We start from the raw sequence: 22,734 nt of genomic DNA on the forward strand, positions 1-22,734 counted from the left end.
GCGGGCAGGAGCTGGGGCAAGGAATGGGAGCTCACCCATTACGCGGAGCTCGGGTCTTGAACCCTGGACTGTCAGCTCTCCAGCTGACAAGCTCAGCATCTTTAACCACTGAGATATCGCACCTCAACCCTCTCAACAACCTTCCCTTAAAAAGCAAGATTGGAGACTGGACAAAATAGACTTTTATCTCTTGTATGTCAAAGCAGATTTTTCTTAATCTTATTTAGCTGTTTTTCTGGAGTTTTTCCATACTTGTTTTCTCCACCTGCTTGTGATATTGGGCCAGTTAGATTTAACTGTAACTGATGTTCAGGTGGTTAAGATCAAACAAAAATTAGCTTTCTGTGATACTAAATTGTCACAGAAATTGACAAATTGAAATTCTGAGATGTTCAGAATCCTTCATATTTGAAAGCTAGAATTTGGAGAGGCCTATAGACAGCATCAGAATCAATGGAACAGAGACTATAATTATTATATGTACACAGCCTTGAAATCTCTGTATGGTACCTTCTGCTTCCATCAAGGACAGTGAGGCCATGATAGATATCCATGCATCTTGATGAGGCTATAAAGTTTGACTTGGAATTGAACTGTCAGGGAAGCTATATCTGGAGCAAGGTCTGGGGCAGAAAAGTGACCTTGGGGAAGACTACAATGGCCTTGGAAGAAAACGGTCTTCAGTCTGATTTTTGTTCTATACTACAGATAGGAATCTTTTCATAAATATCCACTTGTGACAATTAAAGTTCATCCTTTTTGGGATGTAATGTAATAGAATAATTGTTCTAGTGTAAAGAATAATTTAGAATTCTAGCACAGTAGTGGACAATTTTTTATTTTAGGAACTATATTTTTTCTTCTTACTTGCCGAGGTGGTACACAAGTGTCATAGCTATTGATGTGATATCAGTTAGTGGGCTATCTGAAATTTTCAAATCCACTTTTTTCCATAGAGAAGCTTGACGGTTAAAGAATAAAATGTTGCCCTTCCAAAACAGAAGAGTGCTTGATATGGAGTACAGTTGGAGTTTTGAATGGCACTCATTTGCTTCTCAAAATCCTAATCTCCAAATTTAAAATAAAGTGTGCAAGTTTGGCTTGTCAACCTGGACTACAAATAGAGTATATGTGGAGGGTGTATCTGCTCTGTATGGACCACACATCTCTGCTCAAGTGCATTTTCTTCCTCAATAACCAGAGACTATGTTTACAAACTACAGTTAGCAGTTACAGTTATCCTTCTTGGGTGGAGAACCATTTTTTGTTAAAAATCAACAAGACATTAATTAGCGAACTCAGTGACCCATTACGGTGACAAGAAAAGCAACAGAAAATGCTATATAGAAGTCATCCTTAGAGTCCTCTTGTTCTAAGAAAAAAGACAGTAGCAATAAAAACAGTTTAAACACAAGGCCTTACCAGTCACTTTCAGTTTAGTCTCTTCCCCTTCTTACCTCCACATTTGTAGAATCTTTGACGACTGGATATCTACAGCGCCTATACTTTTCTTGTTATTGAGGCACTTAACTATAAGGTACTATAAGATGACGGGGCACTGAATCAATTATTACTGTCTCAGCAACAGAAATACTCTAATACAGGGCATAAGCAGCGTTCTGGTCACCGGATGTCCTATTAATTTGGTTATGGTCAGGATACTCCTTGTGCATCATTTCTTTTGCTGAGACAATAAGAATTGATTCTCTTCCATTTTCTCACTTTCCTCCTCATGAAGGCTTTGGCATTCTTTAAACTCTGCAATTCAACAGGCGGATGCCTACTTCATCAACACTTAACAGCCTCAAGGGAAGTGTCTGCATTCAAGAACTGAACACATTGATTAATGTGGAACCCCTTTCCTTCTTTCCTTTGATAAGTTTATAAAGATGAACAGGCAGCTCTCCTGATAGACCAATAAAGCATTAAGTGTTACTCAGAAGCTTTGTTTTTCAACACAGCGGGATATGGAAGATTTAAAAGTGTAGGTGCCTTGTAGATGCCCTACTTTGTAGATTCATTGTCCCAAATGAATGCCAGCATTGTGGCATTGAAATCTTTTCTGCCTATTCAGTTTTTGCCAATCCATCCCTCTCTGGTTTGAGGGACTTAAACCTTTTTTAATGGCTCTCTGGAGCCTCTTCTGACCATGATTGCTGAACCCCTTGACAGCACAATTTCTTGCTGATTTGAATGGGAAAAAGCTGAAACCAGCATTATAAAAATAGTATTTTTTTAAATGGCTTTATTCCAGTTGCAACTCTTTCTTACTTTTCCCAAAAATATGTCTCTGGGAGAGAGTAAGGACAAAAATAATCTTTCAAAATTCTTAGAATCACTGCAATCGTTTTAGGATTTAACTATCTCTTGGAAACTGTTAAGTTTTATCATTTGCATTTAGCAGACAGTTGGTATATCATTTCTGAAGATGTATTTGCTGTGTCTCAGACTGCTTTCATAAGCTGTGATTTGGTATTTTTTCCTCCATTAGGATGGGGTGGATAAAATATGACCTTGATTGGGGATAGAATTTTTCTTCCTTAATACTTCTATCAACTGTACAGACAATATGTGTTTTGTAGACACTATACAATCAGAGTGTACTTCCAAAAAAAATTAAAAAAAACACATCTTGTTGAAATCAATGGAACTTTAATTTTCTTAATTTTAGATGGATTATCCCTAATACAATGTTCATGATTTTGTAAACTTTCTGAAGTACTATTTCTTTTTATTTTTTCCTATTACATTAACTGTTTTCTGGTATGGCTTTTGAATTAAATTATTTTGAGATGTCTCATACACAACAGGCATCCGTTATGATTTACAAAACAGCAGAAAATATTGATAGAGGGCAACACCGATTATTGGCGACAGCCTTTTTTCCCAGTTGTTGAAGTTGATTAAACCTGAAATCTTAAAAAAAAATTAGGAATGTTTTGTATTTCTGTTCTGTGTAGTGCCACATGCTCAGATATACTGCAGTTTTAATTCATTAATTTAGCACTAGGGTATTGAATTGTAAGTAACAGCCTGCTTGTCTATTGATTTTTTGATATATTAATCCTGTTTTTGTAACTTCTGAAGACTATTAAGAGATTATTAATATGCATCAGTTTCTCTCCTGTAATTAATCTCTCAAGGCTTCCTCATCCCACCTTCTGGCTTCTTTTCAGTTCTTAACTGATCTACTTAACTGTCACGGAACTTTCTGAATCTTTAAGAGCCCATATTAAACAAGGGGATAAAACTCCTTGCATCAGAGAATAGTATATAGTTAAGTGTTTTATGCCCTACAGATATAGCCATTCAATTTTCTTTGTATCTCAGCTCAGACATTTGGTGCTTGTAACTTTAGAATATCTTATCCCAGATTCACCTTTGATAGGTTTCCATTGTAACTAGGTCAGTGGATTTCCTGAAAGAGTCCCGCTGTTATTTTCTTGATAACTATGAGTAGTTTCCTTGGTCTGTTTTAAGGATCAAAGCTTATCCAATCTTTGTACATTGCTAGCTCTGTAGCTTTAACTACATGTGATTTTTTTTTTAAAGAATACTGCCATTCTAAGTGGAAAAAGGGGTTTTGAATAACCCACCGTTAAGAGGAATAGATAAATTTTAAAACAGCAGTTTTGTATGATGGGTGTTTGTGGCAGAGTAAAAATGAGCACATGCTGAGTTATACATCAGAAATCTGGAATTTTTGTGTGTTTTTTTTCCTTAGTAAGCTTTTAATTTTCCTCAGTTTTTATTCTTTTAATCTCTTATCTTTTTCCACCCTTCCCTTTTCCATCCTTCCCAATTCCTTCCCTAGCAGTCAGTCTATATATATATATATATACACACACACAGAGAGAGAGAGACATTTTGGGATCTAAAACCTGCTAATAGTGTGGGGTTGGCTGAGAGTTGTTGTTGTGAGAAACCTGAGTCCTTCAGTTTTGCATGTGTGGAGAGGAGACAGTCCTTAGAGAGCACTGCACATATGTTTGTTTGACACTCTCGGAGCAACTATTAAATGTTTCTTCCCCCTGAAATAGCATTTCCCCTGGGCTCTCCCCTCACAAGTGAGGAAAATCTTTTTATTTTACCCTCTGGTGATGATTCAATTCAGAAGGTTTCCTTCCTACCTTCCTCCACCTCCTTTTCCTCTTTGAATGCAGGGTGGGTTTCACCTTGTCCTCATATGGCAGCCTCTCCTGCCTCCTGCGACTGACCTTTCATTTTTTTTTTCCTCTGGTGGCTCAATTTCTTCCTCATCTTTCTTGTCACTGATAACTGATTCTTGAATACAGCCTTGCTTTGCTAGTAAAGAATGGCTTTTGCTAGAGTTAGGGATCAACTGAAAGTGCTCTGTGAAGTTAACTACAGGTAGTCCTCGACTTATGACCACAATTGAGCCCAGAATTTCCCTTGCTAAGCAAGACAGTTGTCAAGTGAGTTTTCCCCCATTTGATGACCTTTCTTGCCACAGTTGTTAAGAGAATCACTGAAGTTCTTAGGTTAGTCACACATTAAGTTAATCCAGCTTCCCCATTGACTTTGCTTGTCAGAAGGTCACAAAAGGTGATCACATGACCCTGGGACAATACAACTGGCGTAAATACATGCCAGTTGCCAAGCATCTGAATTTTGATCACGTGACCACAGGGATGCTGCAGTGGTCGTAAGTGTGCAAAATGATCATAAGTCACTTTTTCAGTGCTGTTGTTACGTTGAACGCTACCCGTAGCTTCATTTGGTCCCCTGGGTAGCTGAGAAAAGATTGACTGTTGTAACAAAACATAATTTTTCCAGCATGGCAGTATTTATTACAGATGAAAATTAAGCCCAAGGCTCCTGTGAGAGCCTCTGTTCCCAGACAACACAGCCATTGCTGTAAATTCTGGAAACTGGACTATTCACATGGAGGATAGTGAGGCTGGAAAAGGCTGGCTAACCTTTTTAAAAAAATTCTGGTTAGTGATGCTCGCCTCTGGATTCTGTAGTTCAAAACACAGATTATAGTTGATATTGCTGCCAAAATGTAGCTCACTACAAGTGTCCACATATAATAAATGCTTGGGGGAAGAGAAAAAGAAGAATGTTAAGGCATGTATTTAAAATATCAATAACTCAGCCTTCCCTTGTCACTTCCAGAAGTGTGGGGATTATAACTCTCATAGATCCCAGCCAACATAAAAAAAGATATAAAATTATATAATTTCAGAAAATACTGCTGCTATAGCATATTAAGGTCAGTTTTATTCGCCTTCTGATTTCCTATTAATGCTGACTGGGTTTTTTGTTTGATGTTTTCATGCACATTTTGGTCTGATTTTAATACTATTTTGTGCTTGTTTATTTGTATGAATGTGTTTTAAGTATTGTAATTTACATAAATCTTCATGATGGAGCAAGCCAAAGCAGCACATTGCTTAAGTGTTATTAGAGGCAGGAATGAGACTGGAGGAAGGCAGGATGTAAATCCAAGAAACGTAATACAAATTTTAAAAAATTGTTTTCCTCTTACAGCCTATTGATGGTTTGCACGAAAAAGGTATGGTTGAAGACCTACATAACAGTTCCATGAAGGCTGCAAACATGCGACCTCCTCTTCCTGGCATGGGACCACCTCAGAGTCCAATGGATCAACACAGTCAAGGTTTATAGTTTTGTCCTATTTTAGATTACTCTTAAAATTGTGAAATTATATGCCTTTTTTGACATGAGAACTGATGGCTTTTAAGCCTTGTTGCGTTTGTGTTACAGATAAACCTTTGAAGATATAAATAATATTTGGTATATTTGAAGCGATAAGTTCAAAATGATGCAGAAAATGAAAAATTGAGACTTGTTTTTCTTAGTTATTCATCAATGTCAATTACTTTAAGATCTAGAGAAAGTAATATGTGGTTTGCTCATTGCTTTGAATGCGGAAAGCGACAAGCTAATGTTGGAGTAGGGTTGGCTATGGCTGCAGGCTTGACTGGAAAATTGAAAAATGTAGCACTAGCAATAGCATTTAGGCTTATATACTGCCCCATAGTGCTTTACAGCAGTGGTCCCCAACTTTTGTGGCTTGGCAACCTGGCAGAGGGAAGGGAGAGGGGAACCAGGTTGTGCAAGCTGCTCAACTTGCGCAAGTTGAGTTGTGTGTGCGTGTACACAGTCATTGGCCCACCACTGTCGCAAATCAAGTTGTGCGCGTTCACGACAGCCCACCATTTGCAGGGCCTGGTTCAAAATAGGCCACCGCCCACTAGTGGGTCACAGTCCCAGGGGTTGGGGACCCCTGCTTTACAGCACTCTCTAAGCAGTTTACAATGTCAGCATATGGTCCCCAACAATCTGAATCCTCATTTTATTGGCTTCAGAAGGATGGAAGGTTGAATCAACCTTGAGCCCCATCAGGCTCAAACTCCAGCCTGTGGACTGAGTTTGCCTGCAATCCTGCACTAACCACTGTGCAACCAGGGCTCCTTATATCTGAGAAGACAGTGGGTTTTGTTTTTTGCTAAAAACTGCACATGAGTTTGACTTGAAGAAGACTTTATCTTTTATCAAAATACTATCCACAAGTATTTGTATCTAATAAGAAGAAGAAGAAGAAAAAAGCAAAGGTAGTACCAATAGTAATAGATACCTTGGGTGGAATGCCTAAACAATGTGGAGCGTCACTTGAACACCATGGGCACTGACAAATTCCATCATCAGTCAACTGCAAAAGGCAGCTTTACTCAGAACAGCTTACATACTGCAAGCATACTTCTGATACCCTCAAAAACAACATTTGCCTATCCCAGGTTCTTGGGAAGGACTCAATAGGTGGATAAAAATGTCAAATCCAGTCAACATCTCTCTGACTCTGCAGCCAACCATAATAAAACCAACCATTGTAGCTGAACATGTATATTTTCCAATTTGTCAGAAGTGAATATGATACCAAAAATATTAAAAGAAAAATGAACTATATAAAATGAATTTTGGATAAGGAAATTCAAAAGACAGTTTACACATATAAGCCAAACTCAGTTGCTAAGATGGAAAAATAACAATGTACAGATTCTTGAGGGGGAAAATGTGAACTATGGATAAAACAGCTATGAAATGTAAAAATTAGAAACATGATTTTGTTATTTGATCTAGGTCTGCCAGTTTATATTTTTTTCTTCTATCCTCATAGTCCTTTAGTAAAACTGTCTTTTTTGGCATCTCAGTCACAGAAGCAAGGGCTATTTGCCTTTGAGATCTATCCTGCATTTCAGAGAAAAATTCACCTCCTTTCCACAGTCCCTTTATACACACACACACACACACACACACACACACACACACACACACACATACACACACACACACACACCCTCCCCTGGGACTTAAGGAACAGGACAGAAGCTCTTCCCAATCCAGGGCTTTTTTCAAATTAGTTCTGAAAGGGATTGAAGCAAGGCCTGAGCTGTAACCCCCTGTGCTCACCTTCTCAACTTACCAAGGGTGATTTTGGAATCATATTTATAGTTAACAATCTGAACTCTGCCAAAAGAGTATTATAAGACTGCCATGGGCTCTTTTCAGTTTGGATTTAGTATAAATGCTACATCATATCACCTGGGGAATCTTTAGAGGTGAAGGTTTGGAGACTGACTTTACTGTGAGATTCAGCTGGGTTAGGATGCATTTTTTTTAACGGAGGGTGGGAAATGAAACTTGGCCAATTTAAACATGTTAAAATTATCAGTAATATTGAAATATTTAGTTGATTTCCAGACTGAAGGTTATTTGTCTTTTTACACCCCACTCCTCATTTCTGGAGATTAAAAAAAGTAAAGAAGTTGCTTTTTCATATTTTAATATCAAAGTGAAAAATACAGAGGAAAAAGTTGCCTTACCTTTGTTTTATCCTTGCTGACTTTAAAAACATATTACTATTGATACTGTGGATCCCATCTAAAGTTCAAACCTAAGCTTTCAGTATATATTCATTACTCATGTGCTTTGGTTTTTAAGGAGGATAATTTTCTCCATCTATTTTGCACCTCTAGCATTTTTATTTTTATAATTTTTAAAAATTTATTTAAATAAGTGATACGGCTGCCGATCTCAAGTGAAGTAGGTTTATTACAGTCAAAGATCAGAGACCAGAACAAATAAAAAAAACCCTCAAGGAATATCTGGTAAAAAATTCTAAAATAAAATAATAAGACTGACTGGGTGGCGTACAGTGCTTAAAACCCAACAACTGTTAAATACGGGACTAAAAAGTTTCATTTAGCATTTGAATAAGTAGGGGATTTTTATGATGCATAATTAGTTATCTGTTATTAGTTATTAATATTATGACTATGGTGAGTTAAAGTGCGATAGAATTTAATGTTTTACTTTTGTTGTTAGCATATTTTAGCTTATGTTTGTATCACTATACCCTGTATTCAGCTCTGGGAAGTCGGGGAGGGGAGGGTTGGGGAGGGGGAGGAGGGAGTTTTTTGTATTTAAAAATGTTTGTAAAACTTTTTAATAAAAAAACCCCAACAACTGAAACTAAAATCCCATAACCTATGGCGCTTGGAGTAAATAACACCTTCCAATCATAAAATATATCAACAACAGAATTCCAGTGCCTCACTAAGGATCATGTATTTGGCTGATTTCAGTCATACAGATGGACTTTGCACAGATCTGGGCCACAAAATAATTATTTTTCTTAGCCTGGTAGAAGCTGATTCTGATTTACTTCATAATCTGAATTCCTGTGGGTAATGGGAGGACATTTTTCTTATATCAGTGAATAACTCACAAGCTTTGTCATTGCTTCTTTGTTCTGAAACAAATGGTAGAATGTAACACTAAATATTCAGGGATGTTTAAACTGCTGATCTGGAAATAAAATTAACACCAAGATGAATAGATTTTAGCAGCTGACATACATAGCTGTCCTTAGGCCCTTCAGGGATGTAGCTTACCGTGACTCGGTGGTATTTTGATGGTGTCGAGGGGAGGATGAAGATAGTAAACATCTCTGCTCAAATGAACAGGGAGAAGAAGAAGAGCGCACAAATGCTGATCTCCACAGCCAAATAATGATGGTGTAACTGAATACCATTGCTGTTATTTGGTCCTGAATGCTAATTAAGCATTGTTATTTCTGGAAGTTGAAACTGTGCTTGAGTCTGTCCATGTGTTTTGAGATGAGGGAGGTTTCATTATGTCTTCATGAATGCACTCTGCTGCATAGTTTCAAAGTAGCGCAAGATCAGAAGGGATGGAGAGAGCTGGCCCCTAGAATCGCTATGACTCGGGCACGACTGAATGCATAACATCATCACCATCATCACATAGTTTCAACTTTGGAAACTGAGCATCCAGATCTAAAAATGCTAGAAAGTTCCTGGAAGCTGCAGACAAGTCAGCCATCAATAAACTATATCATTCAAAAGAGACAACTAACAAGCTAAGAAGGAAATGAAAATACCAGAACGCATCCTCTCCACCAATCAACACCCAGATAAGCAGGAATTAACACAAAACAAACAAGCAGAAAGCCATTCATTCATTCAGTTTCTGTGCCCTAAACAAGAAACTAGCAAGGAGAAAACCACACCCTTATTAATACTGCCATGACAAGTTACTGCCAGTATTAATGCCAAAATTCCACACTATTGATGATGTTATCTAGTTGGGTAATGAAATGTCGGCAAGCAAACAATCAAGTTCAGAGAGTACCAAGGACTCCCCAGTTCAGCCTTGAGCTACTTATATTTTCTTCTGTTGTAATTTTATTGCAGCCATGTTTTTTTCCTAACTAAAACTCATTTTCCCAGCTCTTATTTCAGAGAGAGTTGTATTTGCAAATTAAGTAATTGATTGCAGTTATTAACATTAGATCAAGATTTGGCATTATAATTTGTCATTTGTTGAGGAAACGGTGAGTAATTTTTAGTTATTGTTTAGTGGTGCTGTAATAACTGAAATACTTTCCATAATTGGGTATGTGCAAATTATAATTCACCAAATCTAATATAAATCATTTGTGGCTTATTCAAGTGTCCTGTTTTGTGTTTGGCTCTTCAGAAACTTGGATGGGGATACATCAAGCATCTGGAAGTTTGAAGGACATAGTTAGGGGCCTTGGTTTTCCCTCCTCAAAGCAATGATACAGGTGCTAACTTATCTAAAAGCTGTGTGGCTTTGGCGGACTTAAAAATACATTTCAAGCTAGATATGCAACCTTTTCCACAGTTCATTTCTTTGGGCCATATGTTAATGCAGCCTGCCTTTTCCAAAGCTTCATGTCACAATCCCCCAGTCAGTGCCTCTGCAGATGTTTGTTTTCAGATGCTTATGGAAGACAAGGAAGGCCTCTTGAAAGATCAGATTTTCTTGTAGCAGCATATGCTGCCTGGTTAAGCTTTCAGAACAGAAAGGTTAGTATAAAATAATCTCTGGCAATTTTAAAAAACAAATGAGCACTTATAGGAGCACATCCTTCATGGCCCTTTCCCCAAGGAATTCATAGTTGAAACCCTGTATTTGCAATTTGCTTTGGATATTTATATAATATTCACAAATGTTCCATGATTTAAACAGCTCTCTAGCATTCCAGAAGCTCCACAGAACTAGGTGACAGACATTTATTTTAAAATATGATATGACAACGTTGCTGGGTTCCGTAAGTTGATTTCTGTGACACTGTTCTCTCTCTCTCTCTCTCTCTCTCTCTCTCTCTCTCTCTTCCCCCCTCCCCCCTCCCCCCTGCCTAATTATTTATCTGGCTCTGTTGTAATGCTTACTAATCTTTCCTTTTTGTTCTTCTCAAGAAAAAAAAGGGAGTGATTTTGAGACTGGTAGATTAGTTGCAGCCGCAGTCACAGCAAACAAAAATGTGTTTTATGTGACTAGCACATAAAACACAAATCCTATAACATTTGACATATAGCTACACCAGGTTGCATATTGATTGTTCGGAATTGTGCAAACTGAAATGATACCACAGGTCTAATTGTGCACTACAATTCCTGTAGTACAAGCAGCACAAGAAAGACAGTTTGATCCAGAAACAGAAAATCCAAATGACTGATTAATATGGGATACAATTCATCATGAATTTCTCCTCTTCAGAGTTGATTGTGATAGGTTATCTGGTTCTTCCCATGATCTGAGAAAAGCTCAGCTTGTTTTTAGAGTGATTCAAATTTATTTTACTTTCATCTCTCTTAGTAGAGCTATTTTTGGTGGCGTGCTGGGTCTGTGAAAGACGGGGGAGAATAGACCAAATTTGCTGTATTTGCTAGCTGCACCTACCTCCCCCCCCCAGTAGTTCCAAAAGTGAAAGAGTTTAAGGAATTAAGGCTGGTGATTGAAGAGGAGTTTTGGATTAATAGTCAGGAATTTAGATTAAAGTAGTTCTCTTATTGTTGAAATAGGCATCATGACCACCCACTTCCCCATCAACAAATATGAGCTGAGCAACATATAAATGGGGATTAGGTGAACAAGGTCTGGGCAGCATACTTTTTCCAATAGATTGCAATTTCTGGTGCAGAGTTGTCTTATTCTGCTGCCTTTAATGGTATCTTGAAACAGACACTATGGCAGACTCTTGCATGAGCCATGGTGACGCAATAGTTAGAATGTAGTATTGCAGGCTAATTCTGCCGACTGCCAACAGTTCAATTCTCACTGGCTCAGGGTTGACTCAGCCTTCCGTTCTTCTGAGGTCAATAAAATGAGGACCTAAAGTGTTAGTGGGCAATATGCTGACTCTGTAAACTGCTTAGAGAGTGCTGTAAAGCAGGAGTCCCCAACCCCTGGTCCATGGACAGCACCGGGCCACGGCATGCCAGAAACCGGTTCTCACAAACAAACAAAGCCCCATCTGAGAGATGCAGGCAGTACATGAAACTACGCCCCCTCCGGTCTGCAGAAAAACCTTTCTCCACGGAACCGGTCCCTGGTGCTCAAAAGGTTGGGGACCTCTGCTGTAAAGCATTACGAAGTGGTCTATGAGTCTAAGTGCTGTTGCTATTGCCTTTCTAAAAAAGGAGATAATTGCGCTATTTAGTGTTTCTTGCAGTTATCATGAAAATATATTTGTATTGAAACCTTTATTTCCTTCAGTTATGTAATAGAGCATTTTAAGTACAGGGAATATTGTGATGATTCACTGAAGGTGTGACATTATTAGAGTAAGTGTTGCAGGATAGAAGTTGCAAGATAAAGATTTATTTTTTTGGTCAGCTGTTTTTCAATCTTCCTTCTGTTCTATCTGAATGAACTCTTTATTTCTTAAAAGATTAAATACATATGGTTCATGTATAGACCTGATTAAACTGATAGTGCTGCTTCAGAAGGCTTGAATAGTTAAAAATGTAAAATGAGTGCAATTGAATGTATATTTTTTTACTAATTAACCATTGTTATTTTATGTATTTAATTTTACCTTTGCACTGCTTTAGCAATAATGTTTTTCATGCATTAAACCATTGTCTGTTTAGTATTGTATTAATGCCAGGTTGTGCTCAGAGGATTGCTGTTTGGAAGCAATTAAGCTGTAAGGAATTTTGGCAACTTACTGTGCTTAGGAAGGAAAGGAGTAACAGGGATCCGAGTTACAGTCGGTGTCGGTTCTGAATGGAAATAAATGTGGAAGAGAGTTTATAAAAATGTCAGGTAATAACTGGTTTAATACCGGATCTTAAGATTCCAGGACAAAAGTAAAGAATTAAGATCAGCTTTGCTCAATTTGATATCCACTGGGTTGGCTAGGTATTTTTAGACTTGGAAGTCCTTTGCCCAGAGAAGGCACCGGTTAAATGAAAGCTAATGAAGATTACTGCAATTGTAGAAGTAGAACCCGTCCCCATTTGTAGAATAGATATTTGGGTGCATTATTGTACTTTCTGGAAGTTCAGTACAGTGTTTTTAAAGTGATTGGGTTAAATGTTTGCAGGTTATTACAATATTGTATTTAGTTTTGGTGTCTGTGTTGCTATATAGCCCATAATTACTCTGCTGCGTAGAAATAATTACATTTATACGATATATGCCTATTGTAGGTAATTGCTTGCATGGCTGAAGTACTAAGGAGTTTTTCACAGTTGCCAGTGTTTGCAAATTGGTAACAACTTTGTGGCTCTGCATAATACTAGTGTATGTAAAAGTTCTGTTGATTTCAATGCAACATGTATACTTGGTTAAAGGATTGTACTATGTATGGTCATAATTTCTGAGGCATTGAATGTCTCTTCATTTTGCAACAACCGTAGGAGACAAACAGCAATTGTCTTTCAACTTCTCATCTGAAAATCTAGAATAAAATGGCTTAAGTGGAAACTTTCTGGAGAAACATTATGTACTGGCTGATTGGAAAGTTCTACAATATGGGAAGGTGTAATGGGAATTCTTGGAAACCGAGGCAGATACATATGGGGGAAGTGAGAACCTTTGGCCACATTGTTCTGCCCTTGGATAGGCACAGCTGAGCACAGCCTGCCATTTTCTACAGTACACATTTTTTGTTCTTGCACCTGTTGGATCTAGTGGATAAGGCGCAAAGGTTAAAAACCGAGAGACCATGAGTTCTAGTTCCACCTTAGACATGAACACCAGCTAGGTGACTTTGGGCTAGATGCCTCCTCTCAGCCCAACTTGCCTCACAGGGTTGTTGCTGTGGAGGAGGGGGAAGGAGCATTTGAGTATGTATGTTGAGTCATTTATAAAAGTGGGATAAAAATAAATTTTAAAAAATGCATCTTGTACTAACATTTCAAGCAGTGACTGAGAGAGGTGAAGCTGGAACCTAGCAAAATAAACAGATTGGTGGATTTATTTGCGGGATCATGTATTGGATAAGGCAGGGGTGGGCAATTATGGCCCCTTTATGGCCTGTGGACTTCAATTCCCAGAAATCCTGAGCCAGCACGGTCATAAAAGGGCCATAGTTGCCCACTTCTGGGATAAGGCATGTTATATCATTTCACTTGTGTTGTAAACATTCACCGTTTGAGCGGAAATAACCAGTTCTCCTCACGGGCTGTTATGCATGGCTCAGGAATGGCCAGGAATGGGTATCTTGAGGTTTATTTTATTAGCTCAGGGCAGCTGTCTGGAATTTTATCTAGGGACCAGGCTCTGGTTTTGCTTAAATACATTCATACAGACCCACTTTCACTCTTAGACCCACTGAATCCTCACCAAACTGATCGAGGAGTCTGGTGAGTAGAAATGTGCACATGGGTTCTTTTCCTCCAGTCAGCTTCCTGTGTGCCTTTGCTTTTTATAGCAGTGCATTACTTTTCGACCTCAGCTGTGTCTCATGAGCTATTGCTGTTATTACTGAGATCCCTAAGTCTTGCTTGATGTGCACTTTTCACACAGTGGCCAGCTTCCAGATCACTCTGGTTTCAAATTGGGTCATTTGCTGGTCTTTACACGTCCAAGAGTACTTTATACTTAGCTTTCTTGGACTGTTTGTTGGGGGTTTTGTTCCCCTCCCCACAGGCCCAAATAAAGTCCATAATATTTACAACATGTATCTGTCAGTTTCCATACCTAGAGCATTTCTGACTATCACTCACTGGGAAGAATCCCCTTATTTTAAGATTTATGTTCTGGTTATTTCCCTTATTTTCTTGTTTTTAAGTTTTGGTTTTCTCAGAGACAGAATTCGCTAAATCACCTGCAGCTTCAATTTTTGTGTAATCAATCATTTCCGAACTTGGTGGTTTGTGACTCTCCCCTTGTCCATCCTGTTTGCACCGTATTAAAGCTCCCAGCTCTTATGCCGTAGCTATGTTATGGAAGACATGGCTATCTTTCTCTTCTGAAAGCATCATTGATGCCCAGTCTGTGCTTTGTGTGGCTCCAGCTTCTATTCTTCAGTGGTAAATGCTTAGTGTATGAGAGAGAAAAGTGTGTGTGTGTGTGTGTGTGTGTGTGTGTGTGCATTTAGTTTAAAATTTCAGTTACTTAACATTTATAATTGGTAAGTTTCACAAGACATCAAAACCTCTTCCTAATGTATTTATTATTCATTTGATGAATAGTAGAAGAGTGATCACTACAACTACATGTTAAAGTATGCACATATGTATATGCTTGAATATGTTATGTTCCTTAGATGTGTAATAAGACCTTAATGCAAGGAGTGTTAAAAGCGTTTTTATTTGATTTGGTAGGTTTTTATTTGGTTTTATTTAGTAATTTGTCTTAAAAGGTCACTTAAAAAAAGGCAGGATATACATCCTGAAACAAAATCAAACTAGTTATATCTGTAAGGGTGACATTTCTAACTGAATTTCAATCGGAAGAAATAATGTGACATGGATTAACTCTTCATTCTTTCTATTGTTTTTTTTAACCACTCTGGTTTTAATAGAGGTTTCTTTTTTTCATAGAGAACAAAATTATTTGAGATAAGAGCTCAGTTTAAATGTGCCTAAAGGAAAGCCTAATAACTCCTTTTTTCCCCCTTGGGAATTAGGAATGTCTTTTGGAAGAAAATTTTTGCATACAAAAATATGATTATTGCAGATACTGGAAGTACTCAGTTGTTAGGGTTTATTAGTTGGAAACCAAACAATTAAGTTTTTTTTGTTTTTTGTTTTTGTTCTTCTGTTTTTGGCTACAGGTTATATGTCTCCGCATCCGTCTCCACTGGGAGCACCTGAGCACGTGTCTAGTCCAATGTCTGGAGGAGGTCCAACTCCACCCCAGATGCAACCAAGTCAGCCAGGACCCATGATGCCTGGAGAGCCACAAGTGATGAGCCAACCCAGTAGAGGCCCTTCACCTTTTAGTCCTGTTCAGCTGCATCAGCTCCGAGCTCAGATTTTAGCATACAAAATGCTGGCTAGAGGACAGCCAATCCCTGAAAACATTCAGCTTGCTGTACAAGGGAAAAGGTCGCTGCCTGGGATTCAGCAGCAACAGACTCTTTACAGAGCATCCGGTAAAACTGCCAACTTCTGTATTATAGTACCTACGCAAGACTGAAGACAAAATTTCCTTGATTACGTATAAATCGGAATTCAAAGAGTGACTTGTGAGGAAAAGGGTAAAAGGGAGTGTCCTGTTCTCCTCCCCCCCCCTTTTGCTTCAGTGCCTAGATGTGTGCAGAAGCAATGTGGCTGAGTAGCATAGACAACAGAAGCATTATGGGGTCCTGAGTAATTTAAACACCAGAAAATCCAACTTCTATATATGGGATGGTGGAATATGCATTTCCTGTAATGTCCTGGCGAGAGATTTTCTATACATTTACCTCAGAGCAGGGAAAGAAAGAAACGGAGCTGTATTGAATTCCATAGGCATCCCTGAAATTAAATAAAGCCATTTGCCCTCAAATAAAAATTGTGGTCTATTTCCTTGTATATGTTTAATTTTAGTATGAACTAGGTAAATGGAGCAAAAAAAGGGGAAGATCGCTACATTTTAATTTGAAAACCTCTACTGAAATGTAAAATTTAAATGTTTAATTAACAACGCATACCCACATACACACACACACACACGCACACACACACACACAGAGTACATGTGAAGGAATTTCCAGTAAGTCACCACTAAGGCACAGAGGCTGTTTTGCATAAAGGTTTTTGGTACCTTCTGATAAGAGGTCATGCGCATTTTTCCTTGCAGGAGTTCTTCCCATTCCTGGACAAGGGGTTGCTTCAGGGATGCCAGGACACACAGCTGCCATGGCTCCAAAGACTTGGCCAGAAGGTAAAACTGCAGTACCATAACCCAAAACTACCAGCAGCTCATGTGCAGTTAATCGTGATAGTTGTGTTCTTAAGCAGAGAAGAGGAAAGAAGAAGCAAAGAAGGTCTTTTCAAATTCTTTCTTTTCTATATTGTCTTCATCTTCACAATAGCAGGTAGTGAATGTTCTTTTCTCCCCAGGTAAAAGAGACCAGAGATAATCATGATGCATTTTAGTGCTCTTCCCCCTCCCTTTTTTTTCTCCTCCCAAAGCTCCTTTTGTGGAGTATCTCCAACAGACAGAAGTTTCTTCTTGTGAACACCTGTTTAACAAAGGCTGTCACAGAGAAGAAGGAGTCAACCTATTCCCCAAAGCACCTGAGGGGAGAATAAGAAGTAATGGGTGGGAAATGATTAAAGAGGGATCCAACCTAGAGCTAAGGAGAAATGTTCTGGCACTTGAGAATAATTAATCTGCAGAATGGCTTACCTTCAGAGGTTGCAGGTGCTCCATCGCTGGAAGTTATCAAGACCGGACAGCCATTTGTCCAGAATAGCATAGGGCAGGGGTAGGCAACCTTGGCTCTTTTATGACTCGTGGACTTCAACTCCCAGAATTCCTGAGCCAGCCATGCTGAGGGGAAAGGGAGAGGTTTCCAAGCTGAGCCATGCTGGCTCAGGAATTCTAGGAGTTGAAGTCCACGAGTCATAAAAGAGCCAAGGTTGCCTACCCCTGGCATAGGGTCTGCTGATTGAGTAGGGACTTGGATTAGGAAACCTTCAAGTTCCCTTCCAATCCTATTATTCTATGTTCTATGCTATGCCCACAAGAGGTTGAATAATAATTATAGTGGAAAAGAAGAAGCTTTCATTTCAAGGAGTCATCACAATATTATGCTTCCGGAGATACTGATCTAAGATTTCGACAAGACTCTAAGGCAGGGGTGTCAAACTCAATTTCATTGCTATTGCCCTCAGGGGGCCGGGTGGGTATGGCCAGGGTGGGCGTGGCCTACTGGGTGGGCGTGGCTAGAGTGCATATGGCCCACTGGGTGGGCATGGCCAGCTCTACATCGTTCGCATCAAGGGTGCCTATGGGGGCCTGGGCAGGAATGGGACAGATCTGAGGGTCTCTGGTAGAAGGAGGGACTCTGGGCCAGGGCCAAGGCCGTGGGGGCCGTTCCCTCACTGTTTCCAGGATGGCTTCGCGGGCCACATGAAACCACTTTGCGGGCCAGATCTGGCCCCCGGGCCTTGTGTTTGACATGTCTGCTCTAAGGTGACAATAATCTCTGAAAAAATATTTTTTTCCTTACATTTTTTTTTCTTCCCAGCTTGTTTTTAATAGCTTCCACGTTACCTATTCTACTGCTGCCTTTCTTTTTAGAATATGAAAGACTCCTCACTGCGTTCTTGCTCAATAACATTTAGAAAATCACACTTGCTCAGTTTCTGGAATCCCAGGCAAAAAAATATTTGCATTGTTTTATCAGATGTGTGAACAACAGATGCAGAGTTTCAAAGCCTATTCACTTTTTTTCTGATATATTTCCAGGATCTTCATTGAAAAATAATTTGTCTGCCTTGAATAAAAGGTGCTCCTCCCACTTTTGTTGTTTTGCATCTGAAATCCCTCTTAACATTATTCCTTTGACCCCTTTTTTCCCCTTTAATGCAGTTTTACCAACATCAATATGGGGATAATTAAGAGGCCAAAACCATAACTTGAGAAGCAGAGCAAAGTGAAGATAATGATTGTGATCATAGAGTAGTTCAGAAATGTTACTTTCATGTGGGATGTTTATTTCAGGCATAAGAACTAAACATTGTGTTATGATCGAGTAATTGTTCGTGCTTCTGTTAGTGTATACATGTGAAGGCCCGTAAATACTGTGGAAGTTTCAAAGTTGATATCATTTGATCTAGATGTCCAACAAAATTATTTTCTATTAAGATACTTAGATTTTAACCAGTATTTCTTCTACCTCACTTTTTATTTTCTAGGGCAAGGAGTGGATATAAATGCCTCAAGTACACCCCAAAAATTGGCTGTGCCACCTCCAAGTGGAAGGCCATCACCTGCGCCTGCTGCTACCCAGCCTGCAGCTGTAATGCCAGGTCCTTCTGTACCACAGCCTGCAGCTGGTCAGCCTTCACCTATTGTTCAGCTGCAGCAAAAACAGAACCGTATCAGCCCCATCCAAAAGCCTCAGGGGCTGGATCCTGTTGAAATTCTTCAGGAACGGGAATATAGGTAAAAGCCAAAATGGGAGTGTTTCAGATTAGCTTGCTTTGTGAGTTATGATTTTTATTGTCATTTCCAATTTTAAAATTAAAACTTCATAGCAATTATTATATTTTCTGGAAAAAGACTGAAGATCAGCTCAGACGTCAGGCTGAGGAACTAAGGGCATGGGAAGGCTGAATCAAATTGTTAAATCCCTAACCTTTGCCATCCTATTGTAAACATTTCAGAGCTAGAGGAAATTTTATGGGCATAACTACAAAAGTTTGTTATAGGAAATTTGCAGCTTCCAAGCAGCAGCTGAATGCAAGGTTTGACGTTGGTCCCCCTAATATAAAATCAATCCACTGACTGGTCATCACAAAACCTTCATTTCACGCAATATAAAACTATATATTTGCCCCACAAAAATCTAGTATCAATAGTTTACAAAATTGGGGGCATTCTTTAAATTAGGAGCATTACCTTTTAATTTTAGGAGTAGCTCCTAAGAACACATTCAATTCCTCCATTATAAATTGCCTTTATTGCTGTTGGATATTCAGCAATAATTTATCAGGATTAATGTATCTATAAAAGTGTGGTATTTTTTTAAAAAAAGTACTGCTTTATGTATTACATTTGTTTCTTACTCTGACCTTCCTTCAAGTCTGCAGCAATGTGTATGGTTATTCATCTCATTGTATCCTCACATCAGTCCTGGAAGAAAATAGGCTAGACTCAACAATTACCAATCAATTTTGGAATTTGGATTTTGGAATTTGGATTTAAACAGAAATCTTCAAAATTCTGATAGCTTTTTTAAAAAATTAGTTTTTCAAACAGGTTTAAGTAAAATCAATTACTGTAAAAAATGTATGTGAAATCATAAAATTGTGCTACTCGGTACCTCTTCTATTTTTTCTATTGCAGGTAGTTATGTCCCTGAAAATGTTTTTTTATGAATTGAGCACTCTAAAAAGACAAAATGAAGCATGAAAAAAATTATTTATATGTGTATTTGGAAGGATTAATAAGGGGAAAAAATAGATCTCTCTTTACATAAGAGTACTCATTTTCCTTTTAAACAAAGCGACCTCTATCTATTCTGTAGCCTAGTATGGGAGATTATCCATTTTCAAGTTCAAAATTGGTTTGCCATCCAGTTTATATAATTTGTAATTTTCCTAAATGTAATTTTCCTAAACTTATTGATTGAGCAGCTCTTTCCTTTTACTTTTTTTTCTTTAGTTCAAGCCAGCTTTGTTTGATCCTGGTGGCTCAAGGGTTGTGTAAATTTGGTTTATGTGCATGTTGTATAAATATTGACGTGTGTGTTTCTGATTCTGTAGAGGACCTTTTTTATTTGCCAAGCTTTACACCAAAAACAGTTTTACTCTAAAGCAGGGGTAGGCAACCTTGGCTCTTTCTTGACTCGTGGACTTCAACTCCCAGAATTCCTGAGCCAGCATGGCTCAGCTTGGAAACCTCTCCCTTTTCCCTCAGCATGGCTGGCTGGCTCAGGAATTATGGGAGTTGAAGTCCACGAGTCATAAAAGAGCCAAGGTTGCCTACCCCTGCTCTAAAGCCAAAAAAACACACCAAACCCCTCTAAAACAAAAACAAAAAAATCTGGAACTTTGTATTTTAGTAATGAGAGAAGGGAATTCCATTTAAGTGAGATTAAAATGGGAATAAGTCCCAATAAGAGTCGATTTTGGTTGGGCAAACTTTGATGTTTTAAAAATGTCTTCAAATCATAAATTATATAGGTTAAAGAGCCATTTGGCTTATTGAATACAACTCCATATTCAGTGGGGGAATCCAAACTAAAGTATCCCAGATAGCTTCTACTTACAGGCATGCAATGAAGGCAAGGCCATTTCCTCCCTGGATAATTGGTTCTACTGTCATAGTACTCCTACTGTCAGAAAGATTTTTTCCCCCTAACCCATCATTAGAATCTGCCTTCCTGTAACTTTAAATCCATTATTCCCTGTCCCACACTTCTGAACAAGAGAGAACAGGTCTTGACCTTCTTCAAGTGTGACATTCTTTCAGGTGTTTGAAGAATGCTATCATATCACCCCAACTCCAGTTTTTTCCTCAGAGCTAAATGTACCCAGCTCCTTCAGTCTCTTTTCACAGAATTTATTTTCTGTTCATCGTTGCTGCCCTTCAAATAATTCTATTCTAATTTCTATTCACCCTTCTTAAGTCTGATGAAAACAGAAAAACGTAGAAAAATAAATTTTCATATTCTCAAAAGTCACCCTGTGCATTTGATGTTGCTTAATATTTCATACGCTTTTTTTGCATCTCCCGCAGGTCAAATTGCAGTATGATGTCTCTGTCAGCTTCATTGTGCTTAACATACAGAGGTTTACGATGAAGCTATAGTCTTCTTAAGTGTTATCCCTTTATTGTGAAATAAATACCAATAAAGCCTTCATATATTTAATATGTTGATAACAACTTGATTTATTTTGCTATTTTTAAAAGCTGGGCCAGTGTGAAAAATTTATGCACAAGTTCTTAAACAGCCCTGTTAACACTTAACAAAACAAAGTACTTGTTCTTCTCGAATCTTAATCAATTCTTCTGAAATGAATAATGTACAGTGTAATTTATTGTCATTCCACTATGAGCAAAGCTTCTTTTCTCCTGTACTACTCGTAAAAAATATTACATATGGTATTCTCCTGAAATGATGAGCAGAGTGGATTATATCAAATGGATTTCTTGTATTGCCTCTCTTGCTCCTTGGGTATCAATTCTGCAGTGTGGCACCTACTCTAGAATCCAATAACATCTGTAATTAAGCTCAGTTGGTTCAAGGGTATGGTGCCCTTTTGCAAGAAGATCTTTATCATTCCTTTAAGAATTCTCATTCTGCTTGGAAAAAGACAAATAACTACACTGTGGAGATTAATTAAACAAATTTTGGACAGGGTTAGCTTAAAGCCCCAAAGCTCTTTAACTGGCGGCTTCAGCAAACTGCTTTCTTCTTTGTCTAGATTTTAGGACTTAATGGCTTTTAATATTTTCCTCAGAAGATAAAAAATAGCCTTATTCCCCCATCTGTTTTAAAGATTAGGCAATGAAGATGATATAAGTATTTGATACCTACATTTTAGGACAAAGTAGTTTGCCATAAAGTATTCCAAGATGCCACATAAATTATAATTCCATGTATGATGCAATGCCATAGTAATTAAATAAAAGTGACTCTGAGCCTCTTCCTTTTAAATCTCATAATTATTTTTTGGAATGGCTAAGTAAGAACTACAGATTTTAAAGTTGGTTTCAAATTAATGGCAGTGCTGGTAATTTGGTATCGTTGGTAGCTTCTTTCAATGCACATGCTTCAGCTAGTTTAAAAACATGTTCTTTATTTTGATAGCACTTATTAAGACAAATGAGCCATTGTAGCTGTAACACCATTTTAGCTGCCTAGAAATTATCCTGAAAGATGTGTACTTCCTCACTATAGTTACTTGTTAATTTTGCATCTTCGCTAACACAGTTAAAGAATCTTTTAGCAAAGATCTTAACCACAGTTGAGGGTTAGTTGCTCCCTGTTTAATTAGAATCTCAGTGCACCATTTGAAATAGCTTTCAGATTGTAGGCTGAACATTACATTTAACCAAGGATGATGGTGTTGAACTGCTTAACTGCTGCCAAGAATAGCTGAAAAAAAGGATTCTGTGAATAGGGAGAACTTTTTCTGGATGCTGAATGCTTGATTTGTCAGTGCTAGATAACAGATAAACGTCACTTCATCTGCTCTAGCTCAGTGTGTTAGAAGTGTGATCGTATAGATCAGCTGC

The 22,734-nt window shown here is 38.3% G+C and overlaps 1 protein-coding gene across 2 annotated transcripts in view; it reads left to right on the forward strand.

Moving 5' to 3' along the window:
• The window catches only part of SMARCA2 (SWI/SNF related BAF chromatin remodeling complex subunit ATPase 2), a 117,053-nt gene that overhangs the window by 14,912 nt on the left and 79,407 nt on the right, over window positions 1-22,734 (forward strand). For both annotated transcript variants that reach the window (XM_081316507.1, XM_081316508.1), the window contains exons 3-6: window positions 5,515-5,644; window positions 15,608-15,928; window positions 16,618-16,701; window positions 18,684-18,933. In XM_081316507.1, coding sequence (XP_081172633.1) covers window positions 5,515-5,644; window positions 15,608-15,928; window positions 16,618-16,701; window positions 18,684-18,933 — 785 coding nt within the window. The remainder of the gene's footprint in view (window positions 1-5,514; window positions 5,645-15,607; window positions 15,929-16,617; window positions 16,702-18,683; window positions 18,934-22,734) is intronic.

Source organism: Vipera berus (assembly GCF_964194415.1).
Source record: "Vipera berus genome assembly, chromosome: 2".
NCBI lineage: Eukaryota > Metazoa > Chordata > Lepidosauria > Squamata > Viperidae > Vipera > Vipera berus.